At 34.8% G+C, this 12,443-nt stretch overlaps 2 protein-coding genes across 2 annotated transcripts; both read right to left on the bottom strand.

The window, feature by feature from the left end:
- Positions 1-906: 906 nt before the first annotated feature.
- Positions 907-7,937, bottom strand: LOC143460995 (FYVE, RhoGEF and PH domain-containing protein 2-like). The gene is made up of 13 exons (XM_076958718.1): positions 6,330-7,937; positions 6,144-6,205; positions 5,809-6,024; positions 5,559-5,723; positions 3,955-4,103; positions 3,559-3,748; positions 3,249-3,413; positions 2,926-3,075; positions 2,583-2,758; positions 2,138-2,411; positions 1,878-1,985; positions 1,585-1,728; positions 907-1,461 (listed from the first exon to the last, which is right to left on the bottom strand). Exons 1-13 carry the CDS (start codon positions 6,391-6,393, stop codon positions 1,180-1,182), a joined length of 2,145 nt encoding a protein of 714 aa, XP_076814833.1. The 5' UTR covers positions 6,394-7,937; the 3' UTR covers positions 907-1,179.
- Positions 7,938-8,843: 906 nt separating this feature from the next.
- Positions 8,844-12,260, bottom strand: LOC143459987 (sorting nexin-7-like). Its single transcript, XM_076957317.1, has 9 exons — positions 11,552-12,260; positions 11,128-11,286; positions 10,897-11,007; positions 10,607-10,765; positions 10,317-10,488; positions 9,997-10,169; positions 9,671-9,787; positions 9,196-9,453; positions 8,844-9,095 (listed from the first exon to the last, which is right to left on the bottom strand). The coding sequence occupies exons 1-9, from the start codon at positions 11,657-11,659 to the stop codon at positions 9,015-9,017; spliced, it is 1,338 nt and encodes a 445-aa protein (XP_076813432.1). The 5' UTR covers positions 11,660-12,260; the 3' UTR covers positions 8,844-9,014.
- Positions 12,261-12,443: the final 183 nt, after the last annotated feature.

The following is a 12,443-nucleotide window of genomic DNA, read 5'->3' as shown; positions in this document are numbered from 1 at the left end:
TTGTTTCAGAAAAGGACGTAGGACTAATGATTTTGAAGCTGAATGCATTACTTGTGCATATGCGTATAGTTATTCAAAAACATGTGATAAATTCTTTAAACGTAAAACTCTATTTGCATTGTACCTGCTGGCGAAATTGTCCTCTTTTTTGGCGATGAAAATAAGGTAGGCCTAAATAAGGCACCGTCGCGGTTCTAATTGTGTAGTTGATTCATCACCATATAATATGTGTTGATAAAACCTCACGTACTTAGCATAATTAGAGGTCATTTATAGTTTACTGTACAAGTGTACAACTACTAACCACAAATATGTTTGGATCGGGTGCATTTAGGCTAGTGTAGTTTTCTACTGCAAAAAGATTCTATGTCATACAGAATTAGTATGTGGAATATAGGTACTCTTCTTGGTGAGGTCGCAAGTGAATATATGATTAACCACTATTAATTATGAACTTATTAAAAGGTTTGTAGCAAATCTATCAGTGGTAGTTAGTTACCAAACTCTTCATACTTACGAATCCACAAAAAATGAGGTTAAAATCTCTCCAGTCGAAAATGTACGTATTAGTATATCGCCTAGTTTCGATAATCATCAAAATTTTCAACCAAAAAGTCTTGAAAAAAGGCAAGTTGACGGGAAAGTGAGTAAAGATTTGAACCGAAAATTTGTCAACCATTTAGTGCCTGTTAAACCTTGAGTATGGAAAAAGTTGGACTTGTACGTCAAGCTTTGAAAAACCTTATTAGACCAATCAGAGGGCAACATGACCGGTGTTGCTTTCTATTTTGGGAATTATCCATTTGCACAATTTTTGGGAGCCCCATGTAAGATTTTTGGAGTAATTGTTTTTTTAGTAATTTCACTACATACAACTAAATAAAGAAAGCATAAACTTCGGTTTTTTTGAAGGTTTGACTTTGATTTTTCAAGCCTCTGCTTCGAATAAACTGGCCCATAATTTGGCAAATTAGTTGATATAATACAGCTGAAAAATCGAATTACAATCAGAAAAAAGGTATATACACCTATCAAACGCTTGGCATAAAAAACACAGTTTTTAAGAAGCGTGGGCAAAAGCAAAGTTTTATGCTTTATTCTACACACTAAAACCAACTGATATAGGCTACTGTATATTTTTTTCTGAATGAGTGAAAATATATGTTGGTCAATGTTTCGCTAAGTTTTTGTGTAAAACAAACTCCTCATAGCAGATGTGGGCGACGGCAAAGCAAGTCCCATGCTCGCCATATGTTTTAGGTCTTCTTTATGCAAATGTCTTCCTTGGGTGCATTCACTTAACACAAACAACAAAACTTGGGCAAGCTCTTTGTCTTCAGTTGCCAGAAAGATATGATTTTGCTCCGTTTCTAGTCTGAAGCAATATTTTCTTTGTTCACATTCGTTGTAGCAGGAAACTTGAGAATCTTTCAAATCAATTATCCTTTTAGCTTTGATGTCCTATATGCATAACAAATATTCTAGGTGACGATTGACAGCAATGTAATAAGTAGCGGGTACAGGTAAAAGATAGTTATGATAGTTTATATGTATGTTAGACAGAAATATATAGGTAGTACAAACCCTAGGGGCCTTGAATACGTAAAGTTTCAGTTCGTTTTGAGGAACAAGGCACCAGCATCTGCAACTCTTCTTGTTGTTTGAATACTCAGAGAAATACACGAAGTCAGCCAACAAACTATTCTTCGCAAGCTGTTTAGCGTCAACCTGAAATGTTCATGTTAGTTTCAAAACACAAAAGCAAAACATAAAATCTTATGAGAAAACTGATGAAAAATTGTGGTTATGAAGAGTCTTCAATACTGACTATATGTTATTGGTACAGAAAGTAGTAGCCTATTCATTCATGAAATTACATTGTTTCTTTCGCTTATGATTTTCCAGCAATGTGCGCAAACTTTTTGAGGTTCTTCTGGGATATACTCAAGATATTCTTCATGCTTGCTACAGTCATCACAGACTATCTGTTTTAGAGTATAACAATTTGTTTATGTTACGTGTACGATAATAAGAAAAAGTTGCTGATTGATTCATTACGCATATATCGGTTTGATCTGACTGCCAAGAGAATTTATGCATATCTCATGCAGACACCATGTACTATAATATTAGTCACCTTTGCACAAGCTCTGCAATGATGTTTACGCCGATAGATCTTGAAAGGTATCGAGCAGGTCATACACATTGAAGCTTCTCGATTTTTTATCCAACGAGGACATTTTTTTCCTATCTCTTCATCTTTGATGTTGGGGGAGTTGTTGGAAGTGTTTGAAAATGGTTCAATTCCGTCTGTAAAACTTTTTGACCTTCTAAAAGATTTTCGTCTGTTCTCGAATTCAAGAATTGCTTTATCAATAGCTTCTATCCAGTTATTACGTTCTTCACAAGTTCTAATGCAAAATACAATGGAAAGGAACGTTTCCAAACTTTTCACTGAATTTTGAAACATTTTTGTTTGTATAAAGCATCGTGTTATAAGCTTATCAGTAAATCATTCAACCATTTCAAGTAATCGTTAGATAAGCAACCATTAAATATTAAGAAACAATGTTTTTATTTACTTAGTTGCAAATTCGACAGATTTCTTTGTTCCATGGACACAAAACCCAAAAAATGAATCAAAAGGTTTGACCTCAAAAACTTGCGCTCCACTGAGATCAATTCTAGCTCGAACTTTGTACGATTTATTGAGTGGAAGGTTGCGCAATGGAGCACAGTCGAGTAACATGTCACTAAGCTGAAAGAACACAACCAAGAAGACGAGAATATAGACAAGTTATTGGGTTAAGCATGACCTCAATCGAAATATTCCATGCAATATTCCAATATATATGTAAAGGAAAATTGCGTCCCAATTTTAATCTCACATACTTATCCACCCAACATCTTACTGGTTTCACATACCAAGTAAAGGTAGCTTTCGTATTGTTTATCTTCCCAATCGTCTAGCTTGATTATCGACCCTTCTTTCAGCAAATTTCTAGATACTTCTGTAATGTCGAAATCCACATTCTCTAGATCAAGCAATTTTCTTACAAGTTCTCTTTGACGTTCCTATGTCATTAGATTTTACTTAGATTTTAAATCAGAGGAAGCTATCACGCTTAAGTCTAACTCATTTATTAGTTGAATTCATCCACTATATAACTTGCCGGCTATATGTTGTCATTGTTTATATCCACGTCTAAGGTAATGCTATATTTAAATGATTCAATATAATTTATTACGTTGGTTTTTAACGTGTCGTTTGAATGAGTTGCTGCATCCGCAATGAGATCCAATGCTGTTTCTGCTTCTTTTCTATCAACAGCATCATCCGGTAACTGTTTAAGATAATTTTCAAGGAGCAGCTTGTAGCGCGGTATCCGCTGTATGGGGGTCACCAAGTGAGCCTGTAAATTTCAAATTAACCATTTCATCAGCCAAAACGTTCTGCATTTTTTAACAACTAACATCATCCAAAGAAATTTCATCGATACCCACAGACACTGTAAGTGCACTATTTCAATGGCCAGTGCAAGATATTAATAATCCAACCTGCAGTTGCAGACCTTTGTTTTTGCTTTCTGCTTGTATCGACTTTACCAAGGCTGCAAAATCTTTGGATTTCCCCAACCAAACTTCCAGCATTTTTGAAGCTTGTTCAAAATTTTGCGTGTACGTTGTATACATTTTTAAAAATGGACCTGCTTGCATCATTACGTCGCCTATTCGTGGATTTTCCTCCCTAAAGTACCATTTCAGTTATTCTACTTACAATTGGCTTAATTTAGTTTGAATTTTTTTTTCATTTCATGGTTGTAAAGCTTATACTGTAGGATGTGCATCAAGGTTATCGGAAGCAACATAGTCAAGTCATCGTATCTGCGCATGCAGTCTGCTGGAAAATATACCAGCACAAAACCAGCACACATGTTTTTATAAGTTGCCTACCAGTTTTCAAGTCGTTTTTGGAGTTGTGGAAGTAGAAAGTTGAAATGAAATTGATAAATGGCTGTTACGTGACCAAAGATCTTTACTAGGTCCGCTTCCGGAATAATGTCTTTCTCCGCCCTTCCTTCATTTATCTTCTTAAGGTAAACCTGTGTACGATTTTTTTGAAAGCTTTGATTTAGCAAGCTTCTTGAATACTTGTACCCATGCGTCTTGTAGGCTACTACGTTGCTATTGAATAGGTAAGCACTATTAAAATCATACATTAAACTTATCCCAAGCATACGCTGTAGGTCAGTAAAGATACAGCTACTAAAAAAAAAACTTCTTTTAAGATCTAATTTAAGCCATGGATTAGGTCACTACTCAACAAATATATCCAGGCTGTGTATTGTACGTTTCTATGCATGTTCTCCAATTAATGTATGACTGCTCTGAGCAATTGGAGCGCTATAAAATTTCAGTGGAAATTTAACTTATTTGGAAACTTTCAAGCAAGAAAACGAGAAAGTAAAGGATTTACATCAAAAATTAATCCACGAAAAGGACAAACTGTTTTTTTTTCGAACAAGAAAGCAGCAAGTCATTGAGAAAGGAAAGAAATTGGAAACTGGAACATTCCAAACAGGAAAAATACAAGTCTCCAGAGAATTTAATATTAATTTTTTTTTATTATTAATTATTAATAATGATTAATTATTATTATTAATTATTAACATTAGTATTATCATATTATTAAAATGCGCCGAAAATTTATTGAAACAGAATCATTAAAAATGGAATCAACCAAAATTACAAATTACCAAATAGAATTTATCAAATCTATAATGAGAATATTTCAAAAAAAAGATGCAACCAATATGGAATTAACTAAAACTGCTTAAGGTTTAAAATAAAGAACTTTATAGGAAAACAACTGAAGGTTTCTATGGTTCTATGGTCTAAAGTTTTCAAAAATTTGTCAAGTTAGTATTATTTTCCATTTATTCGTTATCTATATCGGATGTTTCGTAATTGCAAATTTCTTGTTTGAAATACTCCTGCTGTGGGTTAATTTCTTTTCTGTCATATTTCATTTAATAAATTTCTTGTTTTAAATTGTTTAGCATGTTAGAAATTATAACTTTTTTTTGGTATATCCAGTTTGATAATGTACGGTTTAAATGTTTTCTTTATTATTCTCCTGTTTAGAAAGTCAAATTGGTTAATTTAAATTTAAATTTTACTTTGTATTGTACATTAGTGCTTGTATAGCCTATTTTAAAAATCACTTGTAAGTGTATGAGTCCTTTAATAAAGCGTGTAGCCTACTTTTCGTCGCGAAACTCACTATATGTACCCGTACGCCAAACGAGCTATAATAATTGGTTCTAAAAAATCTACAATAGCCTAGTAGACACAAGTGCAAATAAAATAAAATAAAATAAAACTAAATAAAACTATTCAGCTAACAAAAAAGTGATCCAAGGTTGGGTTTATTGTACGATAGCGTAGGTATAACTTGCAAAGATGCTAAACCAAGGTACTAAGGTTTCAGGATATACCATATTACCAGGATACTAAATAATAGCGTTTCTAGGTACAGTAATTTGAAAGTATTTTACTTGGTCTATTTCGTGCAGCGTGTCAACATAGCTTTGCTCGCTTGAAAGAAATTCCTTCGCGATGGAATGCAGTTTCTTATTTGACTGGGAGATCGTTGAAATAGATTTTCCGCTAATTTCTGGAGCAATTGTTGTACAAATTTTCTTTGAATCGATCAAATGTTTCTGTAATCAAAGATTACATTTCCGCAAACGCTAGTAAACAATTACATATTTGAATAAATTTTATTAGGCTAATTTCGTACATTACCACGGCAACGGTTGTGGAAACAGAGCTTTCCATTGCTAATTTTCTGCTATTGTACAACTTGTATCTCTGTCGCTTGATCTTTATCATATCAGACAACATTGCGTTTAGTTTGGACTCTCCCGGTGTATCGCCCAATTGCTGTAAGGCCAATTCTCTACTTTCCTTGTGTGCTGCTGCAAACCCATTGTCTGTCAGGCAGGCCGTTTTCTGAAAGACCTGTTTTAAATTGCAAGTTAAATAATATTCTTAAGTTTTATGATTATTAAGTCAAACCATTTATCTTTCCGTTCGCAAACAACAGTTCACAAAAAATATTAGCAAAATAATCGCTTTACCTCCATCATGTTCTCTTCGTATATTCGTAAAGCTTGACATAGATCCATAACCTTATTAGTATCTAATTGCAACAAAGAAAGCAAATTTGATTGTAATACCTGAAAATCTAATAGTTAGTGTATACAGTATTTGAAAAGAAAAACTATTTTAAATATTTGGTTTTTGTCGAACGACATCAAACTAACCTTTGTAACAAAACGGAATATTTTGTTCCATTTTCCCCCTCGATATATCACTCCAAGCAGCCATACTGTAAGATACAACCTGATTTTGTAGTTAAATAAATCGCAACAAAAGAATCACGGACGTACAGTATCTTATTGCAAATGACAATACTGTACTTCTGATCAACCTCACGACAAAATTTTTTCGACTCTGACATTTGATATTCTTTCTATTTGCACTTTGTTAGCCATCTGCTAATACTATACTGACTATCACTTCACTTACAAGTTAGTGAGTGTAGTTCTACCTACGTACATGAATCAGAGGATTCTTCAGTCGTAAAACTTTGCCTTTAGCGTTTGTTTTTTGGTGTTGGCAAACACGCCATAAACGTTAACCGTTGCTTCGGGTATCCCTGTACAAGCGTTACAAAACTGATTGCGATATTGACTTAATAATTATTTATTAAGTCTCTATAAGCACCGGGGGACCAATTAGCATATACGACTGTATCTCTAGCATCGAGTCAACGTCCTTTGACACAATTGTTTGGTTCTTGCCGCTCCCTTTTTGATTATGGTAATTTTCAATATTCTGTAAGTTGAGGTAGGCCTAACGTCTGGTTCATTGTAGGGCATGAGACAGCAAGCTAAGAAGATTGAAGACAACAACTTCAAGCTGGTGTGAACTTCGGTTCAACTACACAGGTTTCCACCTTCGCAGCTGCAAGATTTGAATAAAAGGTCAAAACAACGATAAATTTCTAACTCTTGTGTACACCAAGCTTTGTGTATAGAAATTGGCGACGCAGTTTTTACAGGTTGTCAAACAAACTGTGAGTTTACGAGAGTTCAGTGAGTTTACGAGTGCAAATTTCAAAAAGATTTCACGAGCCTTGCGTTTGGACCTGGAACGAAATCATTAAGTCTGCACGTAAACTGTGTTATGGCTTTGATATGCTGAGCTGGGTACAGGTGCGAGCCTTCTAGGCATAATGTTACCAACAGTCTGTAAATACCATCACGCAGAAATTTATATTTTTGGATAAAAGTTAAAACAAAAAATTATTTTAATTAACAATTATGCCTATACACATTGATTTTTTCCTGATTTACACTGTTTGACAGTAACCTGTCTATCCCTGTGCCACATAAACGTTCTGTGCTGCTTTTTAACCTTATATCACAACTTCCTAGTTCTTTGAGTGAGTGCGTCTCATTTTCAGCTGATTTAGCTTCACAAAAAATGTTGTAATAAGACGTAAGTTACATATCCGATGTCGGATTGTAATTTTCTGCGCATTGTCAACCTGTTACAACAAAGAAATTTTCTGCCCTGATCTGTCCTAATGATATCAATGTCCTTGGAGGTGAGCAAACAAAATACTCCAAAATATCCCTTACAACATACTTGATCATTGTCCATACTTAATTAAGTAAACGGATCTAGCAACTACAAAACGTTTGGCTGGAAACGATTTTAAATAGGCTACAGAAAGTTAGGTTTGCGTTTTTATGCCGCAGCAAACTTAATAACTTAGGCTACAATGTAGCCTAACTAGGCCTACAATACAAACATAGCCTACTAACTTTATATTTCTTTAAAACAAGCCAAATAGGAATCCGTACGACCTGCAAGACTGTGATAGCTGATAAGCTGTTGCGTCAATAAGGTTAGTGTAATTTGTGTTCATCCAAATAATTATTTTCCATCCATCGTTGCCATTTACTTTTTAAAGGCTGATGCATCTTTTTCAAATTTTAATTGTTATATAATTTCGTTACATCACTTCTTTCAGTGCCAACCACGCGTAAAAATCAATGGAATGGAAGAGACAACAACGAGTTAAAATAGACTATACCAGACTAAAACGCCAATAACTTTAAGGCTGCTATTGTTTCACTGTTTATATTGCCTTTCTGCTAACCTAACCGCCGTTTCTTTAACAATAAGCTACTTACGGTGAAATAATCACTCTCTAAATTTTTTTCCTTTTTTATAGATTTCTTTCGGCAATTATTTGAGACCCGGCCGGCTGCTGGCGTTGTGTAACAAATACAGTATACAAATTTATAAAACAATCAAAATTGCAACAGGCATTCCACGAAATGGAACAGTGCAAGGTTATCGTGAAAATATTTACACGTTATTGTGCGAACATTTCAAAAGCAACTATCATTGACAGCATGGAACTACATATATCCCACAGCGATTACAATGATCGGATTTGGGGAAACTACAATTTTCTAAACGAGGAAAACTTGACAAATGTGTTTGAGTAAAACTGAGCAATATCACTGCATTAACTGCAATTATGGACTACACTCTGCGACCTATGAGTACGGGAGCCAGGAGCAAACCGCAGACTATGTTACATCTGATTGCTTCTCGTACTCGAAAAACAAGGTTTTCGCTTTCTGGATGAAACCACGACCCAGTGTCTGCCTCGATATCTGGGTGGCCGACAAACCATTTAACTCAAACGACGACGACGGGCTGCATATCAATGTACAAGTGCGTACACGGAGACGATGCACGGTAAAACGTTAATTTATTGCACAAAACATTAACGAGATCATTTTCATGAAGATAAATACGATGCAAATCATTATATCAATCTAAACTAAATCTTCAAAGAGCATCAGATGTTTAACGGGTGTAAGTAGAACAATTGCAACTTTATTATGGGAACACTGACGTCATCATCACGTAACAGGATCCATCACTTCTTCTTTCTCTTCGGGATCCTGCATTGTGGGGAGGATTCCCTCCCACGCAGAGAGACACTGCAGCGAGAGAAATAATTTTGCGGTATTGTAAAGAAAATGAATTAGACAAAACGTTCAAACGAGGCTAGATGTTAAAGGAAAAAGCTTTAATATTAACCCCGTTGTGGTAGTTGATTTGGGATTGAGCAAAAGTAGAAAGCAGCTCAGCAACGTCTTTTATCTTCAGCTCATTCCATCGGTCGAGATCAGCTCGAAGGTTGGTATTTGCGCGTTCCAAATCATCGCTGAGCATCTCACGACGAATCGACAGCTCCTCGATCTGCTGCGACAACTTCTCTTCCTTTTGTTCGCGTACTAATTCGGGGTTTTTCCCCAACATAGCACCGATCGAATACGATTGATCTGACTTGGGTAACTGAAATGGGATATCGTTTAAAGTACATTAAAAAGATTATACTTATAACCATGGACGGAATAAGATTTACAAAAAGCTGAAATGAACTTCAAACGAATTACGTTATTGACGTATATTGAAATACACAATTGCAAAATTATTAGTTAAAAATTAATTACTATGTATTGTAAATGTGCGTTACAAAATCATTAAATGCAAAATGTTGCATATAACCTACGTTGTCTTTTTCATCCTTTTTTCTTTTTAAATCCTCATTGCATCGTTCAAACTGTGACTGAAAAATATCTCTTTTTTTTAAAACTTGCTTCACGGCATCAGCATACAGCGCATACTCCTATGAAAAAGAACAGCAAAAGTTTATTAGGAAATACATTCAACCTTGTTCAAACGAGTTATGATAATAACTGACAATGCCAAATTATTTTAACAGCATTTTGAGAAGTAGACACACCTTTGCATAGTGTGTGGTAGCGTCATTGGCAGATGTTTTCCAACCAAAGTTACTCTTTGCAACTTAAATTGATAAAGCACAAAGTAAAATACCTTTAGTGGTGGAAGGAATTCAAGCTCATGAGCCTTCACATTCTTCTCTGCTTCTTCAGCACATGACTCCAGACTGCTGCTCACAGACTGCATAATAGGCTCTATGACATCATCTTCGGACGACGCCCATTCAGTGAAAGTTGGTGCAAATTCCCTCAGCTCTGTTATTAGCTCTGCACAAGGAATAAAATGCTGAAATGTTTGCATAAACAATATTCTGGTATTTAACATGTCGTACAGCTAAACCTTTAATATCCCTATAAGCAAAAATAGGTACCATATATGAAAAACTGTTGTAATAATATGTCCACAAAACAAACCTCTCTTTTCAAGCAGAAGGCGCTCAGCAATACGATCTGCAACCCCCATCTTTTCACCAAAGATAGTTACATTTTCTAAAACCTCTTCAAACTCTGGATTTTGAACCTTCGTCCACTTTAATGAGCCACTCACACGCGACATAAAACTCTGTTTCCGGGCAGCAGAAAACTCCTATAAGTTCAAAAATGTGCATGCAGACAAAATACAAAATTCATCTTGCCTTTTTAACTACATATTCTAATGAAGATAATAATGAAGCTGCGATAAAATTGAAGGAACAAATCCGTACCTTTGACGTGAGAAAAGTCTTGAAATGGTCATTAAAAGAAACAACTGGGTGCTTGGAGATTCGATATAAAAACTTATGAAGTGCATTGCAACGAGTTTCTGTGAAAGTCGAATTAAATCGATCTAGCATTCCTTTCATTACAAACTTGGCAGGCAGTGGCTGCAAAAGAAAGCAAATTTCACGAAATTATTTACCTCCAATGCAAATGCAAGTGGGGATGTACAATATACATGTGGTCTGATTTAAGAAGTGAAGAATGTGTATAATTGGTACCCAAAGAAATCACTCACTGGTATAATGAATGTAGGATGATCTTCAATCAAATTTTCTCTTAACCAGACAAAATCCTGATATCTACGACGAACTTCAAACTCACATTCATCAAATGTGCTGCGAGTAGTCTGAGAAAAAGTTCTACCATTGACTACAATTATCGTAACAAACTATGTAAACAAAGCAATTTTACACACTAAATTTAGATATTCTGTAGCTGTGGGCAATATTGTATGATGTAAACATACTTTTGTCATCACTCTGTAAGTAATATAAGTTTCCATCGTGGTGATATGTTTGTCAGGATCATCAACAGATACATAAAGATCATCATCATCGTCTTTCTTTATTGTTTCATCATCTTCAATGTTTAATTTGTCACTAAAAGTTTCAAATTCGAGTTCTCCCTATGAAAGTGTAAACCTGATTTTAATTACGATCTACTACTGTTTTCTGACATAGTGTATATTTTTTTTAAATAACATACATGAGCAAAATCTAATAAACCAATGAGACTTGCCAAATAAAGGAATAGAAGTATCACGCATGGAAACAGTAAAGATGTATGTTAAGTAGTTAACGGCCAAGACAATAATATCTAAGCACACACACACACACATATTTACTGAAATACTGACACTGTGTATTTAAAACATATTAAAAAAATCTTACATCATCATCACTGCTTTCATTTACTTTTGTGTCCTGTTTAGCAGCCTGCAGAGGATCATTTTGTGTGGGTTCTACAGATGATAATTGTTCATTCTCCATTTCAGCCATTGACTAGTGATTATTTGTATGATGAGCAAAACAAAGTCTATTTAAGCATGTATTTATTACCTTGCTTTGTTATAAATCTGTAGTAAATTCTGCACAGAAAATTATTTTACATACTATTTTCAAAATGACTAAACCCACAGTTTTTGGAATTTAAGGCTATTTCTAACTAAATTCGATAGTTGAAGTAAGGAGTAAGTGCTACGAGAAGTTAACATTCAACTAAAAAAGTTGCAAAGAAGAAACTAAGAACTACAATTTAAAACATGAAATTCTTTCTGCTGAATGCAGTACGGTTACAAATTAACAGCATAACATTAAAAACAGGATTGTGCTTGCCGGCACAGCTGTAATTTATTTCTGTATGTTCTTCATAACTTTGCAAAAAAGATATAAACCAATTTCTGAATTTCCCTCAACAGTGTCGTTTACTTGGTCAACACTAGTTTACAAAATGTGAAGAAAAAATGAGAAATATTAAGGAAAGCCACACTACATACTTTTCAGAAAGTCAGGAATTATAGAACATTGTCAGTACATATCACTAACAAAAGGTGCTCAGCTGGTGAATTAATTCTTATTAACCAACATTTCGCAAACCCATGCGGATGAGCTTCGTCGGGGCAGATTCCAAATTAATTGCAGATAATTGGAATCTGCCCTGACGAAGCTCACCCACATGGGTTTGCAAAACGTTGGTTCATGAAAGAATTAATTCACCAGCTGAGCACCTTTTGTTATTGAAATTATGCCTAGTGGCAAACATAGTATATTGTCAGTACATGTT

This window comes from Clavelina lepadiformis, chromosome 5 (assembly GCF_947623445.1).
Source record: "Clavelina lepadiformis chromosome 5, kaClaLepa1.1, whole genome shotgun sequence".
NCBI classification, from domain to species: Eukaryota; Metazoa; Chordata; class Ascidiacea; order Aplousobranchia; family Clavelinidae; genus Clavelina; species Clavelina lepadiformis.
Note: the sequence above shows the minus strand (reverse complement) of the source record. Positions and strands in the feature narration are given on the sequence as shown.

Coding starts and splice junctions, on each gene's coding strand:
- LOC143460995 (XM_076958718.1), bottom strand. CDS start 6,393: ATGGCTGCTTGGAGTGATATATCGAGGGGGAAAATGGAACAAAATATT. Junction 1,986..2,137: donor ATTGCAGAGCTTGTGCAAAG/GTGACTAATATT, acceptor ACTCTAAAACAG/ATAGTCTGTGATGACTGTAG. Junction 1,729..1,877: donor TCATAAGCGAAAGAAACAAT/GTAATTTCATGA, acceptor TGAACATTTCAG/GTTGACGCTAAACAGCTTGC.
- LOC143459987 (XM_076957317.1), bottom strand. CDS start 11,659: ATGGCTGAAATGGAGAATGAACAATTATCATCTGTAGAACCCACACAA. Junction 10,489..10,606: donor AGACTTTTCTCACGTCAAAG/GTACGGATTTGT, acceptor TTGAACTTATAG/GAGTTTTCTGCTGCCCGGAA. Junction 9,788..9,996: donor AATTCCTTCCACCACTAAAG/GTATTTTACTTT, acceptor TCTTTTTCATAG/GAGTATGCGCTGTATGCTGA.